Source organism: Hyperoodon ampullatus (assembly GCF_949752795.1).
Source record: "Hyperoodon ampullatus genome assembly, chromosome: 3".
NCBI lineage: Eukaryota > Metazoa > Chordata > Mammalia > Artiodactyla > Ziphiidae > Hyperoodon > Hyperoodon ampullatus.
Window position 1 is genome coordinate 166,575,015 of NC_136916.1, and position 21,154 is coordinate 166,596,168.

The 21,154-nt window shown below is 43.3% G+C and overlaps 1 protein-coding gene across 1 annotated transcript in view; it reads left to right on the top strand.

The window, feature by feature from the left end:
• Positions 1 to 19,580, top strand: part of KCNK13 (potassium two pore domain channel subfamily K member 13) — a gene marked incomplete at both ends in the record, with an annotated part of 117,641 nt that extends 98,061 nt beyond the window's left edge. Inside the window, one exon of the mRNA XM_079700841.1 lies at positions 18,688 to 19,580. Within this exon, the coding sequence (XP_079556967.1) occupies positions 18,688 to 19,580 (893 nt within the window). The remainder of the gene's footprint in view (positions 1 to 18,687) is intronic.
• Between the last annotated feature and the right edge of the window lie 1,574 nt (positions 19,581 to 21,154).

Sequence of the window (21,154 nt, forward strand, 5' to 3'; positions counted from 1 at the left end):
CCAAGATATGGGAGCAACCAAAGTGTCCATCAACAGATGAATGGATAAAGAAGATATGGTATTTATACACAATGGAATAGTACTCAGCCTTAAAAAAGAATGAAATTTTGCCATATGCAGCAACATGGATGGACTTGGAGGGTCTTATGGTTAGTGACATAAGTCAGACAGAGAAAGACAAATACTGTATAATAGCACTTATATGTGGAATCTAAAAAATAAAGCAAACTAGTGAATATCACAAAAATAAAGACTCACAGATATAGAGAGCAGACTAGTGGTTACCAGTCGGAAGGGCGGGGGGGAGGGGGAAGATAGGAGTAGGAGATTAAGAGGTACAAACTAATATGTATAAAATAAATAAGCTACAAGGATATATTGTACAACATAGGGAATACAGCCAGTACTTTATAATAACTTTAGATGGAGTATAATTTTTATAATAAGTATTGAATCAGTAAGTTGTATACCTGAAACTAATATAATATTGTAAATCAACTATGCATCAATAAAAACAGTCAATAAGAAAACAGACAACCAAAAAAATATATATGGTAGAGGGAAAGACCCCGTACACATCACCTACAAAAGCTAAGAAACAGAATTCAGTGTGACAAGATTCGTGATGGATTTATATGAGGAAATGACAAAATTCTACTAAGGCTTATTTTTTTAAGATTTCTATGAATGGATAGAGATACAGTGTTTTCCTGGTGGGAAAACTCAATTTAGTAAGGATGTCATTTCTCTACAAATGAATCTCTAAACATAAGGCAACTCTAATCAGAAATCCAAATATCTTTTCTGGAACTTAACCAAATAATTCTAAAGCTCATCAGGGAAATTGGACATGAAATAAGCTGGGCATTTTTGAAAAGAAAAAGGAGAAAGGAGTAAGAGAAGAGGGGACAAGGAAGAGGGAAGAGTCTTCATGGATATTAAAAAAGGAGAACTGTTTGGGTTTTGGGTACCAGTCCCAGCATAGACAGATGAATGGAACAAAATACATAATCCAGAAACAAATTTAAGAAAAGTGCCTCTGATAAAAATGACATTTCAAGAGAGTGGAAAAAGAATGGACTATTTAAAAATGATGCTGAAGAGCCTACACACGTGACAAAGTTGTGTAGAACTAAATACACACACACATGAGTACAAGGGAAAAAGGCAACATGTAAATATAAGATGGTAGGTTATAGCAATGTTAATATCCTGGTCATGATATTATACTGTAGTTTTGCAAAGTATTAGCAAAAAACTGGGTAAAGTATAAACACACTATTATTTCTTATGATTGCTTATCAGTTTGCAATTATCTCAATAAAAATTTTAACTAAAAATAGTACTGAGAAAAACAAACTAGTATTTTCAAAATGTTAGATCCCTACAGTTAAAGAGGAATGATTATCAAGTTTTAAGATTCAAACTGTAAGTGAATACCAGTATATTCTTGGGGTAAGGAAGGACTTTTCTCTCCATGACTCCTAAAGCCAAACGCCACAAAAGAAGATTGATGGAAACTGATAGATTTTCCTACATAAAAGTTAAAGTTCGGGGCTTCCCTGGTGGCGCAGTGGTTGAGAGTCCGCCTGCCAATGCAGGGGACACGGGTTCGTGCCCCAGTCCGGGAAGATCCCACATGCCGCGGAGCGGCTAGGCCCGTGAGCCATGGCCGCTGAGCCTGCGCGTCTGGAGCCTGTGCTCCGCAACGGGAGAGGCCACAACAGTGAGAGGCCCACGTACTGCAAAAAAAAAAAAAAAAAAGTTAAAGTTCGGCATAGCAACAAAACATGTAAAAATAAACGACAGACATAAATTGAGAAAACTATTTCAACATATGTAAAAGATGACAAGTTAATTTCTTAAAAATATATGAAGTGCTCTCACAAATCAATAAGAAAAACAATAGATACCCTAATGGGAAAATGGACTAGACATGAATAGGAATTCACAAAAGAAGAGAAACAAAAGGCCAATGAACATGAAAAATGTAGGCAATGAAGCAGAAATTGGTAGAGAAAGAAAGTATAAATTATGGAAGAAATATAGTTGAAGGAAGCTGAGAGGTGATATCTTATTTACTGATACCAATTAGCTCAGCGTCTGGCACATAGTACATGCTCAATAAATGTTTGTTGCATGGATGAGTAAGCAGAGAGAAGAACACGGGTGACCTGTCAAGGAGAAGGAATACTTCAGATGCACATGGGAGAGAAGAGAAAGGTAGAAGTGTAGCATAATTTTAAGGGAGAAATGGGCAAATTAGGTGGACTTTGATCATAGAGCCTGTTTGGCCAGTTAAACCAGAAATGATGTCATCAGAAGAAAATCCCTTTGTGTCAACTCCAGAAAGCCTCCAGTGAAAGTACACTCAGATAGGAGAGTCCCTGAGATAAAGCTTAGGGTTTAAACCGTTCTTTTCAAGGCCTATTGTCTGAATGTGCAGCTGCTCACTCCTCTTCCCATCCCCCAGTGGGTAACCAGTGCCTTTGCCCTTTTCCAGCCCCATGATTTTGCCATCAAATCTGACGCCGCTCAGCATAAACAGTGTGATTGACGAGATGCACATCAGATTCAGGGTGCACCTGAATTCTGGTTTGCACTGGGCACCTGAGACTTGTTCTCCAACTTTTAAGTTCACATTTCCATTTTCTGAAGTAACTTAACAGAGACCCTCGCATTTGGGTTAATAGCCTGAGTTCACAGGAAGTGTTTGTCTTCAGTGTTTTTTCCCTCAGTGAAAAAATCAGTCTTAATGAACTAGCCCTTTCTTTCCCCACGACTAGCTAAAATACCATTTTGTTATACTAGTTTCAAACAGCTCCGCTGGCAGTTATTATACCAATCCCATTTGTGCCACAGGTGTCATGGTGCTTTCTGAAATGGGTTCTCGACTGGCTTTGGGCAAAAGAAAGTTATAATTGCTTTCTGGAACTAATAATATCAAAATTAATGTTTTTAAGAAAAGGCCCCAACAGAGCCCCTCAAAGCACAGTTTATTACAGAGCAGTGACTCATTTAGATACAGCCCAGAAGGTGCCTCTACAAAGAATGAGGTTTGAGTCTCTAAAGACTTTTTCAAAGAAATGGAAGGTAGGAGACTAGAAGCAAAGGAAGGAAGGGAAAAAAAGGAAAGAAAAACTTGATTTGCTGTAGGGAGCTTTGATTCCCTAGAGCTACTTTTCTTTGCAAACATGAGGATGTTTGCCAAATGTTTCTAGGAAATTGTAGGTAATGCAGAGTCGGTATGGGTACAGTAGTAATAACATACTGTCTTAGCTCAGGCTGCTATAACAAATACCATAGACTGGGTGACTAATAAACCACAGAGATTTCTTTCTCTCAGTTCTGGAGGCTGGAATTCCAAGATCAGGGTGCCAGCTTGGTTGGGTTCTTGGGTGACAGCCCCCTTAGGTGTTTCAGACTGCTATCTTCGCCTTGTATCCTCACGTGGTAGAGAGCAGAGAAGAAGAAACTAGCTCTCTCTGGTGAATCTTATAAGGGCACTAATCCATCATGAGGGCTCCACCCTCATGACCTCATCTAATCCTGTTTACTTCCCAAAGGTTCCACCTCCTATTGCATCACGTTGAGGGGGTAGGGTTTCAACATATAAATTTGGGGAGGACACAAACATTCAGTCTGTAACATGTAGGAAATTTCATGAGTTTCTAGGGAAGCAGTACAGACTGGGGAGGAACATATATTATGATAGTATAAATAACACATTGATTTCTTCAGTCTTATATGATTCTGTCATTTAGCTTGCCTGGGCCATGCTTCTTTCATCCTTGTTACATCATACATCTAAGTAAAACCCTAAGAGCGAGAGAAACATCAATATTCTGTAGGTCTTTGACTTTCACACCAGATTTCTAGAAGCACTAGGATCCCACAAAGGAGCTAAAAGGCTGCTGCTGTGGGAAAAGCGAGGTGTTGAGAAGGTGGTCTGGGAGCCATCCCAGGTCAAGCAGAACAGGTGGGCATCACTGTTGTGTACACCAGCTACCACCACTCCAGGAGAACCTTACATCCCTCTCAGCAGCAGCAAGAAATTCAAAAAGGCAGGTGGATTTGCTTGTGCTTTATCTGGATATCCATTACAATAAAGGTATCATTTTCGTAATGTCTTGCAGCCAGATCCTCTCACTCATGTTGAAGAAAAGGCACCTTTCATCAGTTGCCACCTGTGTTGTGCTAACATTCTACTTAATTGAACCATTTCTTTGTAGTGTTGGGGAGGGCAGTTTTGTTCAAGAGAGAACAAAATTACAGGTGCTTTTTTTGTTTGTTTGTTTGTTTGTTTTTGGCTGCATTGGGTCTTTGTTGCCGCACACGGGCTTTCTCTAGTTGCGGCAAGCAGGGTCTACTCTTCGTTGCAGTGCGCGGGCTTCTCAGTGCAGTGGCTTCTCTTGTTGCGGAGCATGGGCTCTAGACGCACAGGCTTCAGTAGTTGTGGCTCGCAGGCTCAGTAGTTGTGGCTCGCGGGCTCTAGAGTACAGGCTCAGTAGTTGTGGCACATGGGCTTAGTGGATCTGAGCATGTGGGATCTTCCCCGACCAGGGCTCGAACTGGTATCCCGTGAATGGGCAGGCATATTCTTAACCACTGCGCCACCAGGGAAGTCCCTAGGTGCTTGTTTTTAAGGAGTAGTTTCACTATTTAAAAATTAAGAAGGCCTGGAATTGGGACACCCACTTGAGATAAGTAAATCAAATGATTTTCCCCCTTGAAAATGAGGGTAAAGTCAGAAATAATGAGAGCACTTATTCCAGCTGTCACACTAGCTAAATGTTTGTGAGGAGGCAGAGAGCTTGAGACAGCACTAAACACAGAGCTGATGCCCCCATGACTCCGTGGATCTCTCAGGGAAATGAAATTTGTAAAATTTCTCTTCGGGAGCTGGCGTAGTCTGATTCCCACGAGGCCAATTTTGTTACCTTCTGAGTACAAAACTTACTGTGACTTAAAGTAATGCAAATGACTTAAAGAATCCTTTTTTGGTCACACCCCCATTTTCTGCTTTTATAGTTAGGACATCAGTCATTTATTTTTGACTTATAAACTACTTATTGCTAAAGAGTTTAGAAACATCCCTTAGTTCAGAGTTACCTGGAAAATAGCTTAATCTTTACTACATATGATATCATAATCTTTTGTCAAGGATGCTCTACTGTTAACAAAATGAGAGAGGTGTGTCATAATCCTAAAAATAGCACATTCTAAAAATATCCTTGATTACTTTGGAAGTCATTTCAATCCAAAGGAAGAGGAGCAGCTGCCATCATGTTTGCAGCTGCCATGGTCCCACAGCTAACCCAGAACTTCTGAAGACGGCTCATTTTGATATAATGTACCATCTGCCATGTTTTCTGCATTGTATATTAATATACAAAAGAAAATGGGTTGCTTTTGCCTTTAGGACCCCGGAGGTATCAGTCCTTTACTGGGTTTTGGCAGGGAAAATGGGGGGCCCTACTTTAGAAGCTTCCCAGGCAGACATGACTTTTGTTTCCAACCCTCCTGCCCCCTATGCTCTGAACCCAGCTGGTGGTGTTTTCCTGAGTGGGGTCTGCAGCCCTTTTATCAGAATCACTATGGGTGCTGGTTTAAACATAGGTTTTCTGGCCCCATTCAACCTCCTGAATCAGAATCTCTGGGGGTGAGGCCTGGAAATCCCCAGTTTTTAACCAGTTCCTCAGGGAATTTTCATGTGTACTCAAGTTCAAGACTTCTGTCCTAAGTGACCGTAGTTTCCTTCTACCTTATTCACTTCTCGGTTAATTTTCGGACTGTAAATAAAGGTGTGATCAGACCTTCCATCCTTCCTGAAGCTTGACAGAAGTTTTCCATCCAGCTTTTATGTTGTCTGCAGATGACTCGGTAAAGGAGTCTACTTGATACACAACCTGGTACAGCTTTCCTTCTTGTGTGTTGTTTCTAGTACTTGATCTCCTGGACCAGGTTTGATGTTCTCTCCTCTAATTACCCCCCACCCTGCCCCTGTTCTTGGTTGTGGCACACAGACCCAGTTGTTCCGTGGCATGTGGGATCCTCCCGGACGAGGGGTTGAACCAGTGTCCCCTGCATTGGCAGGTGGATTCCCAACCACTGCGCCACCAGGGAAGTCCCTGCCCCTGTTCTTAGCACAGTGTTTGGAACCTAACAAATACTGAAATGTTGCCTCACTTGACTGTCACATCAACACTGACCTTCCCGTGGCTCTCTCCTCAACATCTAGAACCTATCCAAGAGGAAGTAACTTTTGACTGTGAACACTTGACCCTCATGTTTTAAACCTCTGTCTTGAAGCATGTTCTTTAGAAGATTCATAAAACTTTATCCACGCTTTTTAAAAAATTATTTATTTTTGGCTGCATTGGGTCTTCGTTGCTGTGCACGGGCTTTCTCTAATTGAGGCGATTGGGGGCTGCTCTTCGTTGGTGGTGCGCGGGCTTCTCATTGCTGTGGCTTCTCTTGTTGTGGAGCACAAGCTCTAGGCGCATGGGCTTCAGTAGTTGTGGCACGCGGGCTTAGTTGCTCCACGGCATGTGGGATCTTCCCGGACCAGGGATTGAACCCATGTCCCCTGCATCGGCAGGCGGATTCTCAACCACTGTGCCACCAGGGAAGCCCTATCCACACTTTCAAGAGCCTGGGAAGCACGGGTGACCTCTCCACCCCTTCACGTACCTGCACGCCTCTCCCCGCTCACCTCCTGTACTAGCGTCCTAAGGTATCCTCCCAGTTTCTCATTATCCCAAGTTTCTTTTAAGGGACCCTCATCACCATTCTGGCACTCCCAGAGTGGTTTTTTTTTTTTAATTACTACCACACTCTACTTTCTTTCTCTGAAGTGACAGGGTCCGATCTTCTAAACCTTTAATATAAGTTGCTAAGACAAGGTTTTACCCATCTAACTATTCAGTAAATAGCAGTTCACTTACTTAAACTTGTCACCCATCCCTCCAGCTCATTTCCGGACATGTGAGGGAAGAGACAGGGCTTGGACACCAGGACTTCGGTGGAATTGAAGGGCCTGCGACATCCCTCCTGGGGCAGCTCTTCCCCTGCAGGACCGAGGCTCTGCTGAGCAGCCCTGATTTATTACGCACATGGGAGCCACAGGGCGCAATGCTGGACCAGGAAGGAAAACTGAAAGAGGCCAGAGAAAGCCAGTTTCGCGTCCCATCGTTCCTTCTTGGTAATTTTCCAGTTTTTGGTTGTGAAGAAAGAACCGTGTCAAAGGAGAGACATTCTTAGCTTGATGTTACTAATTAATAAGGACTGTCTTTTTAGTTTGTATAAGGAAGATAAGGGTGACCGCAAACATGGTGCCATGTGAAATCCCATCAAGCTAAAGAGCCAAAGGGATGTTTCATTTATTGGCAGAATTCTTTCTTACAGAACTCAACAAAGTGTTTAGGATGGGAAAGGAGTGACTTTTTAAAAGTTTTAGAAGGTCTTCCAAAAGGATGAGTCATCCTCTTGTTCCTTTGCCTTAGTACAGGGGTGCCTCAAGTGTGAGATGAATGGAAGTTGTTTCTCTCCTGTAGGGCGTGTCAGCATTTGGTACACAACCACAGCTTTCTGTTAGACGGTTCAAACCCTGGCTTGTCATATAAAAGTCCTGACAGGGTGTTAACACAAGCAGTTTCTGGTGTTATTGTGTTGTTTGAGTGGTCATTTATCATTAAACACTTCACTATAAACAGGTAAGTGTGTGTTGTGTACGTTAACTTCAGTTTATATCCTAGCAGCAGTTAGCCATCAATGGAAGCATCTCTTCTGGAATCCATTCTCAAGACATGGCTGTTGGGACTTCCCTGGTGGTCCAGGGGTAAAGAATCCGCCTGCCAGTGCAGGGGACACAGCTTCAATCCCTGGTCCAAGAACTAGATCCCACATGCCGCGGGGCAATTAAGCCTGAGCGCCACAACTGCTGAGCTCGCACTCTGCGTGCCACAAACCACAGAGCCCACGCAACCTGGAGCCTGTGCGCCACAACTAGAGAGAGAAAACCCATATGCCACAACTAGAGAAAAGCCCATGCACTGTAACTAGGGAGAAGCCTGCGCACTACAACGAAGAGCCCACGCTGCAACAAAAGATCCCATATGCTTCAACGAAGACCCTGCGTGCTGCAACTAAGACACAACGTGGCCAAAAAATAGATAAATAAATTAATTAAATAAATTTTTTAAAAGAGGTGGCTGTTTAGCACTATGAATATTGTTATGAAAATCTATGCCATAGGCCTGGGGTCCCCAACCCCTGGGCCAAGGAGGGGTACTGGTCCATGGCCTATTAGGAACCGGGCCGCACAGTGTGGCCAAAAAAAAAAAAAATAAATAATGGAGGGAGGAGCTGGAGGGGCAGGGAAATAGAGAAGATGCCTGGTGAAAAAACTGCAAGTCCCAGAGAGAAGTCATTTCATTATCCACTGCTTGCTATGTAGCAAACTGCTCCAAAGTAGTGGCTTAAACAACAACCATGGACATTTCTCATAATTCTGTGATCTGTTGGGCTCAGCTGGTGGTTCTTTGGTTCCATCAGGTATCAGCTGGTATAACTCATACAACTGCATTCAACTTGGAGCTCGACTGGGGCTGGAATGTCCAAGATGGCTTTACTCAATATCTGGGGAGGCTGGAATGGCTGGGGAGAGCCGGGCCTCTTTCTCCAGCTGAGGGGTCACGCTTCCTACATGGCAACTCATGGATCCAGAGGGAGAAAGACAAAATTGCTGGGCTTCTTACCATTTAGGCCTGGAACTGGTGCAGCCTCACTTCTACCACATTCTGGTGATCAGAGCAAGTCTCAAGGTCACCCGAGGTTCAAGGGGGAAGCAAAGTAGGCTTCCCTTGTTGATGGGAGGACCAATAAGTGCTTACAGGGATGGGAGCAGTTAGCTCAGAATCATCTCTGGAAACACTTGACCACAGGCAACAAGAGTAAAGGAGGGCAGTCTGGATGGAGAACCTGGGTTCAGGCCAAGCCTCCACCACTCATGAAGGTTACCTGGCTTCCTGTTGCCTCAGTTTCCTCACCTGGAACACAAAACCTTGGACGTGAAGGCTGTGTAGAGATAGTGTGCGAGACCCTTGAATCTTCCATCATTGGAACCCACTCCCCACCCCCCAGCCTCCCCCCAAGAATAATCCATGGGGTCTGATCTTGCCCCCTTTTTCCTTCCCAATTGAAATTGGAGGGTCTTCTGAAAAAAACACCCACAAACTCCTATGAAACCTCTTTCATCCCACACAAAGAGGCTTAACATTTCTGAATCAAAAATCAAAAAAAAAGAACTTTACTGGTGGTGCAGTGGTTAAGAATCCACCTGCCAATGCAGGGGACACAGGTTCGAGCCCTGGTCCAGGAAGATCCCACATGCCGCGGAGCAACTAAGCCCGTGCCTCACAACTACTGAGGCTGCGCTCTAGAGCCTGCGAGCCACAACTACTGAAGCCTGTGCGCCTAGAGCCTGTGCTCCGCAACAAGAGAAGCCATCGCAATGAGAAGCCCGCGCACCTCAATGAAGAGTAGCCCCCGCTTGCTGCAACTACAGGAAGCCCGCGCGCAGCAAGAGACCCAACGCAGCCATAAATAAATAAATAAATAATTTTAAAAAACAACCCCCCCAAGAAAATAGAGTGGGTGTATGTATGTGTATAACTGATACACTTTGCTGTACACCTGAAACTAACACAACATTGTAAATCAACTATAATAAAAATTTTCGAAAAAGATTATGAAAATATTTATTCAAGTCAAAGTTTGATTTCTCCGTGTATTAAGGAGATGAATCAAGAGGAATGTTTCTTCTGGGCAGGTATTTACCTGCAATCTGAGGAAACGTTCCAGAATATAATAACATATTTTTCTCAGTTTATAAATTATATAAATCATTAAGAAAGAATTATCACCACCCTGAAATAACCGATTAAGACTTTTGTGTCTTTCCCTTTATTTTGTTTTTTTCTGTGTATGTTTGTGGCAGACATTGCCTGTTTTGGGGTCCGTCTCTTCCTCAGGGGCGCTGGTAAACCCTGACCAGTCTAAGAGGAAATCCATTCCTCCTGTAGATAACTGGTTTGAGAAGTGGGCGTGTGACTTGGTGCTGCTTAATGGTATACAATGGGAATTTTGCTAGGGGGTTTCTGGAAAGGATTCTCTCCTCTGATAAAGACGTAAACAAGGCAGGAACACAACATGTTCTGACTCTGGACACTGAGGTATGCGGAGGTAACTCCTGAAGCTTTTGGCGTGGAGAGGGGACTAGCCGACGTGTTGATGGAGCCAGAGCCAGAAAGGTGAAATGATCTTGGTTCATAGATCATGTTCAAAAGCCACCTAATTAACCATTCCTGGAGCTGCCCTATCTCCAAATTTCATGTTCTATGAGATAATATATCCCCTTCATGTTTAAGCTACCACTACTTATGATTTGCTGTTACTGGCATCCAAAAGCACCCTAAGTGCTACAATATATATAGCTGTATAAATATATTTTGTAAAGTTTATTCTTTCATCCAACAAATATTTAATGAGGATGTCCCAGGCTTGAGTCATTCTGCAGACACACTTTGGCTCTGCTTTTTTCCACTTAACATTTTCTCTAGTCATTAAAAATTATTTGTACATGTAATTTTTAAATTGAAGCATAGTTGATGTACAATATTATATAAGTTACAGGTGTACAATATAGTGATTCACAATTTTTAAAGGTTCTACTCCATTTATAGTTATTATAGAATATTAGCTATATTCCCTGTTTATATGTCCTTATAGCTTATTTTGTACATAATATATATCTTATGTATACAGAATTTTTTAAAATTTATTTTATTGAAGTACAGTTGATTTACAATGTTTTAATTTCTGCTGTACAGCAAAGTGATTCAGTTATATATATATATATATGTATATGTATATATTCTTTTTCATATTCTTTTCCATTATGGTTTATTACAGGGTATTGAATATAGTTACCTGTGCTATACAGTAGGTCATTGTTGTTTATACATTTTATATATAAAAGCTTACATCTGCTAATCCCAAACTCCCACTCCTTCCCTCCCACATCCCCCTCCCCCTTGGCAACCACAAGTCTATTCTCTATTATCTGTGAGTCTGTTTCTGTTTTGCAGATAAATGCATTTGTGTCATATTTTAGGTTTCACATATAAGTGATATCATATGGTATTTGTCTTTCTCTTTCTGACTTACTTCACTTAGTATGATAATCTCTAGGTCCATCCATGTTGCTGCAAGTGGCATTATTTCATTCTTTCTGATGGCTGAGTAGTTTTCCATTATTTATATGGACCACATCTTCTTTATCCATTTGTCTGTCAGTGGACACTTAGGTTGTTTCCATGTCTTGGCTATTGTAAATAGTGCTGCTATGAACATAGGGATACAGGTATCTTTTCAAATTACAGTTTTGTCCAGATATATGCCCAGGAGTGGGATTGCTGGATCATATGACAACTCTATTTGTAGTTTACTGAGGAACCTCCATACTGTTTTCTGTAGTGGTTGCACTAATTTACATTCCCACCAACAGTGTAGGAGGGTTCCTTTTTCTTCACGCCCTCTCCAGCACTTATTATTTGTAGACTTTTTTTTTTAACATCTTTATTGGAGTATAATTGCTTTACAATGGTGTGTTAGTTTCTGCTTTATAACAAAGTGAATCAGTTATACATATACATATGTTCCCATATCTCTTCCCTCTTGCATCTCCCTCCCTCCCACCCTCCCTATCCCACCCCTCTAGGTGGTCACAAAGCACTGAGCTGATCTCCCTGTGCTATGCAGCTGCTTCCAACTAGCTATCTATTTTACGTTTGGTAGTGTATATATGTCCATGCCACTCTCTCACTTTGTTATTTGTAGACTTTTAATGATGGCCATTCTGACCAGTGTGAGGTGGTACCTCATTGTAGTTTTGATTTGCATTTCTCTGATACTTAGCAATGATGAGCATCTTTTCATGTGTCTATTGGTGATCTGTATGTCTTCTTTGGAGAAATGTCTATTTAGGTCTTCTCCCCATTTTTTCGACTGGGTTGTTTGTTTTTTTATTACTGAGTAGTATGAGCTGTTACATTTTGGAAATTAAGCCGTTATTGGTCGCATCATTTGCAGTATTTTCTCCCAGTCTGTAGGTTGTCTTCTCCTTTTGTTTACCATTGTTGTGCAAAAGCTTATGAGTTTGATTAGGTCCCATTTGTTTATTTTTGCTTTTATTTTTATTGCCTTGGGAGACTGACCTAAGAAAACATTGGTATGATTTATGTCAGAGAATATTTTGCCTGTGTTCTCTTCTAGGAGTTTTATGGTGTCATGTCTTATATTTAAATCTTTAAGCCATTTTGAGTTTATTTTTGTGTAGGGTGTGAGAGTGTATTCTAACTTCATTGATTTACATGCGGCTTTCCAACTTTCCCAACACCACTTGCTGAAGAGACTGTCTTTTCCCCATTGTATATTATTGCCTCCTTTGCCAAAGATTAATTGACTGTAGGTGTGTGAGTTCATTTCTGGGCTCTCTATTCTGTTCCATCGATCCCTATGTCTGTTTTTGTGCCAGTACCACGCTGTTTGATTACTGTAGCTTTGCGGTATTGTCTGAAGTCTGGGAGGGTTTTGCCTCCTGCTTTGTTCTTTTTTTCCTCAGGATTGCTTTGGCAATTCTGGGTCTTTTATGGTTCCATATAGATTTTAGGATTATTTGTATTAGTTCTGTTATGTATGTGTAATTTTAATGGCTTCATTTTAATGGCTACTTTTATTTAGTCCTTGCCCTGTTATCTGACACTTAGGTTGCTAAAGATTTTCATTATTAAAAGTAAAGACAGGATGACATCACTGTACATAATTCGTCACATTTCTAATACTTTGGGGGATATATTCCTAAAAATAAAAAAAACAGAGAGAAAGATATAAATATTTTTAAGATGTCTGATGCATATTCCCAAATTGCTTTCTAGACAGTTTATGCCAATTTGTATGTCCCCATGCAATGTTTGAGATTTGCTACTGCATCTGAAGTCACTCTCATAATATACATTTTTCCCCAAATGTTTCTGGAAAAAATTATGATTTAAGTCTACAGGACACATTTGCCCAACAAGTCAATGGCATAAAAAAAATGGAAAGGGAGACTGTTAACAAATGCAAGAGACTTAAAAGATATACTGCATGGACCTTGTTAGGATCCTGATTCATACAGATAGTCTGTAAAAATATATTTTTGAGAGACTGAAATATGGACTGGGTATTGGTGTTGAAGAGTTAGTGTTGGGCTTCCCTGGTGGAGCAGTGGTTGAGAGTCCGCCTGCCGATGCAGGAGACAAGGGTTCGTGCCCCGGTCCGGGAAGATCCCACATGCCGCAGAGCGACTGGGCCCGTGAGCCATGGCCGCTGAGCCTGCGCGTCCTGAGCCTGTGCTCCGCAACGGGAGAGACCACAACAGTGACAGGCCCACGTACCGCAAAAAAAAAAAGGGGGGTAGGGTGGGATAGAAGAAACATGATTGGCAAGATCTTGACAGTTGCTGAAACTGGGAAAGGAGGGCTTATTATAGTAGTCTCTCTACCTCTGTGTATATTTGAAAAATATAACGCAAAGCTTTTTGATTTTTCACCTTGACTAATTTTTTGAAAGAATATGTAGTTGACACTATACGCATCAAAGGGTGGGAGACGGCAGACCTATTCTCCTCTCTTCATGGTCTAAGTGAAGGGCTCTTTTGGCGTTGACTGGGATGCTGGCAGTGCCTAATTGCTTCATTCCTGGCCCCAAGGACACCAGGGAGCCTGGTTTGGTCCCAGGAACACATTAAAACAGATCTGAAATGGCCAAGGGAGCTCGGCCGAAGTAGAATGCCAGGCGAGCTCCCTTGGCCTCCAAACCAAACTTAGGTGCCCTTGATCCCCAATCAGGTAGCTCATCTGCCCCCAGACTCAGGGACTGGACACAAATCAGAAGACTTCAGGCTTGAAGCACAGGAAAGAAACTGTATATTGGAAAGCACCACCTGTGACTATCAGATTCATTTGTGTGCCTATGAAATACAAAGAGGCCGAATGCATGGGGTGTAACAAGTTTTTTAAACCGATTTAATGGCATCAATCATTGGGAGAGGCACACGTACATTCAGAGATGTAAGTGAAGACTGTAGGGCTCCAGCTTCTGATTCAGCCGATCCCCTGATTTTGGTACCAGACCTGGCAGCTACTGCAGTCTGGGTGTCTATGTAAAGCACGGAACTTAGACGCTTGGTTAATTTCCCTCTCTCAGTTCTACTTACAGTGTGTACACCTGACAGTGGTTTCACTCACTTAGCATAGGCAGGTGGAAAGATCACAAGCCTGGGAGACAAGATAAATCTAGGTTCTAACTCTGGCTTTACACCTGTACACCCGGGAGCGGGCCTGGGTATTAGGAGTCAGTGATACCTGGCAGAGGGCAGGCCTTTGATAATGCCTGTGTTCTTTTCCTCCACTAAGGAGGACCCTGAGGCTTATTATTCCCAATCCAAGGGATCCGTAATGCTCAGTATTATGGGACTCAAAAAAGTGGGAGACTTTCTGTGAAAAAGCCTGCATTATTAGCTGACCCACTTTTAAGCTCTGAGAGTAACACCTCTAACTGCGAATATTAGGAAGCTGTCTCCCGTTGCTTCTATGAATAACACCACTTGTGCCATCTTCTGTCATTTTGCTGATTGAAAAGATGGTACTGATCAAGCAAATAGTGTAGGTAATCAAAAGCCACAGGTTGTCCTTTCTTTCATAAAATTGAATGTTTTAAAACCAAACAAACAAGATAGCATATAGAGATTTTAAATCCCTGGAACATGTTGCAGAATCACTAGAAGTCTCAGTCGTTGGAAAAAAAATCATCTTATCAAGCTTGTCAGCTGGCTTCAGCCACACACCTATATGGATCCCAGTCATTCATCCCAAGTGAGGCTGCATTTGGGACCCTGAAGCCAGGATAGCACCACTGTGCCTTTACTTTGGCCCTTGAGTCACTCTGCCTTGTTTTGTAGGCAGCAGTTTATCTGTCGCAGCCTGGGTGATGGGCTCCTGGAGGCCAAGGACCTTGTCCAGGCCATCATTGTGTGGCCCAGACACCTAGTGCTGCCCCTGACCTTAACACATGCTCAGTAAATAATTGTTCTTACCTTTGACTGGGAGCTGCTCATTACTCCTGCTTCTCTGCTCTCCAAGAGGAAAATCATTCAGCTCCTTCTGGGATCAGAGGAAGATTTTGTAAAAGAAAACATTTGCCCACTTGAGTCTTGTGTTACACAAGAAAGCTCTCTGATTGTTGGCAAATGCCTCCCCTCACTCCTCCACATATACACCTGTTGTTACCTCTGGGCCTTCCCTTTTTTTAAATATATTTTTAAATTTAACAAATACAGCTCAAAAAATGAGCTGCCCTGTTGTATTGTTTTTTATTGTTATTGTTGTTTTTTATTGGGGTATAGTTGCTTTACAATGTTGTGTTAGTTTCCACTGCACAACAAAGTGAATCAGCTATATGTATACATATATCCCCTCCCTCTTGGACCTCCCTCCCACCCCACCCCCCATCCCACCCATCTAGGTCATCACAGAGCACCCAGCTGAGCTCCCTGTGCTATGTAGCAGGTTCCCACTAGCTATCTGTTTCACTCATGGTAGTGTATATATGTCAATCTCAATCTCCAAACTCATCCCATCCCCTCTTCCCCACCGTGTCCACATGTTCATTCTCTATGTCTGTGTCTCTATTCCTGTCCTGCAAATAGGTTCATCTGTACCATTTTTCTAGATTCCACATATATGCATTAATATACGGTATTTGTTTTTCTCTTTCTGACTTACTTCACTCTGTATGACAGACTCCAGGTCCATCCACGTCTCTACAAATGACCCAATTTCGTTCCTTTTTATGGCTGAGTAATCTTCCATTGTATATATGTGCCACATCTTCTTTATCCATTCACCTGTTGATGGACATTTAGGTTGCTTCCATGTCCTGACTACTGTAAATAGTGCTGCAATGAACATTGGGGTGCATGTGTCTTTTTGAATTATGGTTTTCTCAGGGTATATTGGGCCTTCCCTATTTTCAATAACTTTATCCTTTTTTTGGAATGTTGTTGGGTCAATAAATGGCTGCAGATAAACATTTCTCCTTTTTCCTGCGTGTTGCCTCAGTTCTGTTTCAGTGAAGACAGCCGCAATACTCTGCTAGCCTTACAGCTCTGGGGCAAGGGTTCCAGCTTTCATTTTTATATCTTCTTAGTGCAGAAGCATTCACAAGCTTTACTGGTTTCAGGAATTCACTGAGCCAGAGGAGGTTCCCCCTGCAGCCCTAAGTGATCAGGAACTAATCACTCCACACCTTGGTCACTCCTCCATGTTCTTCAGACTGGGTAGAAAAAGACACTGCTCTCAGCTCAGTCCTTAAACTCAGTAAGTTTTTTCTTAATTCTCCACTACTTCAACTGCCTCATTGCAACTCAAGCTTGGGGATAAGAATTAAAGTTACTAACAAGAGAAAAGACAGCAAAGAGAGAATTTCCTTACATCATAATGAAGATATCTAATAAATGAAACCTACACTGCCAAGAGTCACTAAAGGCCTTTAATTTTCAAAACAAGAGTTCCCAGAGAAGAGATGATGGTCTGACTTTCTCTCTACCATTAAAGGGCCAGGACTGTAACTCCCAGTGGAATCATTCCCTGTCCCTCACTCCTTCCTTACCTGATCACCCATTCCACTCCATGCCATCCAGCTAAAAAGCAATCAGTATCTTCCTGCAGGCTCTTGGCTATATATTGTTAATTTCCTACCCTAGATAGACCCTTGTATGCTGAGAAAGGAAAATTGAATTTATTTGGAAAACTAAATGGTAACACAGTATGCACACCTAGGTGTTTGGGAAAGGTGGCCCGTTGGCTCCACATGAGGGAGCAGGAAGTCATAATCCCAGAGGCTCACAAATCGCGAGGTCTGATCTGACCATGTCCCAGGATGCACTGAGAGGCAGCCACGAGCTGAGCTGTGGCAGCAAAGAAAAGTGTTGGCTTGATGATAGCAGGGTGTTATCAGGAAAGAGGATAATGGGTGAATCCTAGAGATCCCAATGATGCGGCCTCGGTTAGGAAACTGAGCTTGATAATAAAGAAAAAATACAAAGAAGGAGGTTTGACTTGAATAAAAAATCTGAACCCAGGGTGGCATGATGAGTACTTATTTTTCAGATGGTGTTTATTTTCAGAAGGACTTTGACGCCCATCCCCTCAAACAAATCAGCCTCCTCATGTTTACTGAATCATTTGCTTGGAAGAAATTCGTGTCCCTCACAGTGGGCTGAAGATTAGTGCCCCTGAGTGAGAAATACTGAGTGTATTTGTCTTCCGTTTCTCCTTTTTCTTAGTGATGTCCACTGTCCTACAGTTGGTATTCTTACTAACATATCTGTGTGTAGGGATAGAAAGGTCAAGAAAGTCAAAACTGTGAACAGTAAGAGACAAAGGCAAGAGAGACTTTTTATATGTTCTCAAACTATAACAACTAACACATCAGTTACCACTCCCAAAGCATAAGAGTTTTGTTTAAAGATGGGAAAATCTTGAGCAACTTGTTCATTTCCGTATATGCTGGCATGTGCTGTTTCTCTGCCTGAAACATCACCACCACCACGCACACTCACACACACATATACACACGCACACGCACACGCACACACACACATGCACCCTCCTTGCCTTGCCTAACTCCTCTTTAGCTTTAGGTTCTCCCTGTTTAGTCTTCCTAGACCCCAAGTCTGAGATGGGTTTCCCTCTTAATAGCTCCCATAAGACCCTGAACATTCTCCAGCACCACGCTTATCACAACACTTATCACAAAACATAGTAATCACTTCACTACATTAGAGCTCTGTGAAGGCAGGGACCAGATCTATCTTTTTTTTTTTTTTTTTTTTTTTGCGGTACACGGGCCTCTCACTGTTGTGGCCTCTCCCGCTGCGGAGCACAGGCTCCAGACGCGCAGGCTCAGCGGCCATGGCTCACGGGCCCAGCCGCTCCGCGGCATGTGGGATCTTCCCGGACCGGGGCATGAACCCGTGTCCCCTGCATCGGCAGGCGGACTCTCAACCACTGCGCCACCAAGGAAGCCCAAGGTCTCTCTTTTTCCACAGTACTATTCCCCATTCCTGGAATGGCAGCCAATAAGTGTTTATAGAATAAGTGAATTCTGTAAGACTTTTCTTTGTACGAGCCTTTGTTTATCTCTCTGAACAACGTCTGTTAAGTATGGTCGTTCCGGTCATCTACTGTACGAGGACATCTATCAGAATTGGGAGGGGAGGCTGAAATCCAGCCCAGATTCTCATCACCAAGCCACTGTCACTGGTGGTATCCACTCAGAGGAAGAGGTACCTTTTTCTGATTGGCACTGTGGAACCATATGGGCTTTGAGCAGCCCAGCTCTGAACAACACTTAGTGTCTTCAAAAGCGAGTCAGAATTCTCCCTCTCGTTCCTAGAAAGGCTAGCACAGAGTGCCTTTACGAAACTGTTTCTTCAGGTCCTTTGCCAGCCATCAAAGCCAAGACTGACCCCATTCACGGCAAAGATGTCCCTCACTCTCCTCTGATTTTTGTCTCCTGCAGGGTTTGGGATGACGACTCCAGCAACAGTAGAAGGGAAAACCTTTCTGATCTTTTATGGCCTCCTCGGGTGCTCCAGCACCATCTTGTTCTTCAACCTCTTCCTGGAGCGCCTGATCACCATCATCGCCTGCATCATGAAATCGTGCCACCAGCGGCAGCTCCAGAGGCGGGGCGCCTTGCCCCAGCAGAGCCTGAAGAACCCGGGGAAGGGTGAGGTGGACAGCTCGGCTGGCTGGAAGCCCTCCGTGTACTATGTCATGCTGATCCTGTGCATGGCCTCCCTCCTCATCTCCTGCTGCGCGTCCGCCATGTACACCTCCGTGGAAGGATGGAGCTACTTCGACGCGCTCTACTTCTGCTTTGTGGCTTTCAGCACCATTGGCTTTGGGGACCTCGTCAGCAGCCAGAACGCCCGGTATGCTAGCCAGGGCCTCTACCGCTTCGCCAACTTCGTCTTCATCCTCATGGGCGTCTGCTGCATCTATTCTTTGTTCAATGTCATCTCCATCCTCATTAAGCAGTCCATGAACTGGATCCTGAGGAAGATGGATGGCGGGTGCTGCCAACAATGCCAAAGAAGACTCTTGCAGTCCCGGAGGAATGTGGTGATGCCAGGCACTGTCCAGAACCAGTGCAACATCTCCATAGAAACGGATGGAGTCATAGAGAGTGACACAGATGGGCGGCGTCTCTCGGGTGAGATGATCTCCATGAAGGACTTCTTGGCGGCCAACAAGGTCTCACTAGCCATCCTCCAGAAGCAGCTGTCCGAAACGGCCAATGGCTGCCCCCACCAGACCAGCACTCTGTCGCTGGACGATGAATTCTCAGGGGGGATAGGAGCCTTTGCAATAATGAACAACAGGCTGGCAGAGACCAGTGGGGACAGGTAGGGGCAAGGAGAGAAAGGACAATGAGGGTACTGTCACCCAACTCAGCTCTGTGCCCTGGCTAGGTTCATTCTGTTCCTTCTAGCCTGGAGCCCAGCTTGAGAAATCTCATCTTCTTGTCTCCAGCAAACAGCCACTTCCCAGGGCTGCGGGAACCTGCAGCCTCGATGCCTTTCTCCTTATCTTTATTCTTTAAGTCTAAATTCAGTCTTTTAAAAATGAACCACAAAAGCAGTCTAAGACATCACATTGTCTTCTTTACCCACCTTGCTCCAGGGTTTTAACTGCCTGAGAGAGAGAGGGCTTCCTTAAGCCTTGATTTCCTGCTGCTCTGTTCTTCATTTGGAAATAAAAATCCTGAAGACCCTGATTTTCCCCTGGAACTCTGAACAGCTGAATTCACTGCCTCTCTTAGTCCCTTCAATAAAGGGAGGGTGGGAACTATTTGAGAATGTGACTGGACTTTCTTTTTGCTGGGCTTCCTTCTGGGCAGATTCATCCATGGGGCCATGGCTAGGGAAAACATCTGTTCCTCTTTATACCTGCCTCTCTATTTTTGCTTTTCCTTTCTTTTATTTTTAAGCTCTTAACGCTTGACTAAGGTGTCTGTGGGACCTCAGTGTGGTAAGAAAACAAAATTCAGCTTCAGGCCTTTAAACTGAGGCATGGTGGTGGGAAGACTCACTCTTGTCACTAAAGAATAGAGCTTAACATGTTAAGCTCTATTCTTAACACGTTAAGCTCTGTTCTTAACACGTTAAGCTCTGTTCTTAACACGTTAGGCTCTGTTGAATGGACCCTTTGAATGGTCCCAGAGACCACTTCATTTTTACCAGGGCTTGGGGCCCATTGCAAAGATAATGGCTGACTATTTATTAGAATCGAAAGTTTAATAAATCCTCATTTTATTAACGAAGATTACATGAGTGCTCATTAAGGACATTGCGGGGAGGGTGCCTAATTAAACAGGTGCTTATTGCACTCAGAGAAAAAGGAAACAGGAAGTTAACTTTTAGGAATGTGGACATCATCTTGGATTCTTGGCTGGAGAAACATTCTAGACCAGATAATGAAACTTGGCTTCTCTTGTCTAATCCGTTTCAGTTCTGCCTTGTGGTATTGTAACAGGTCTAATTACATAACCTCCCATGTTGTTAAAGCAGTCCATGCTAGGAGCAAGAGCTGTTGATCTTCTTCATCTACGCAGGAGAGAAGATCTGGGGGGATGAGAGCAGAGTTCATAAGAGATAGCTGCAGTTTTTATAAGATGAGAATGGTGTCCAAAAGGCACTTTCAGAAATGAGGAAGAAAGATGGGCGCCATAAAGAAGATAAAGCAGAAAAGCTCTGCCCAGTGAAACTGAGCTGTTGAGCAGAAAGCATCAGGCTGGAAGGAACCTTAGGAACCATCCCATTCAACCCCCTTGTTTTTGACACAAGGAAACAGAGGCACGCGGGGATTGCTCCTTGTCTGAATGCTCAGAGCCGATGAGATGCAGCTAGGAGAAGCGCCCAGGTCTCTGATGAAGTCTGGGCTCTTTACCCACGCTCTACCCAGCCTCAGAACACCCCCAACAG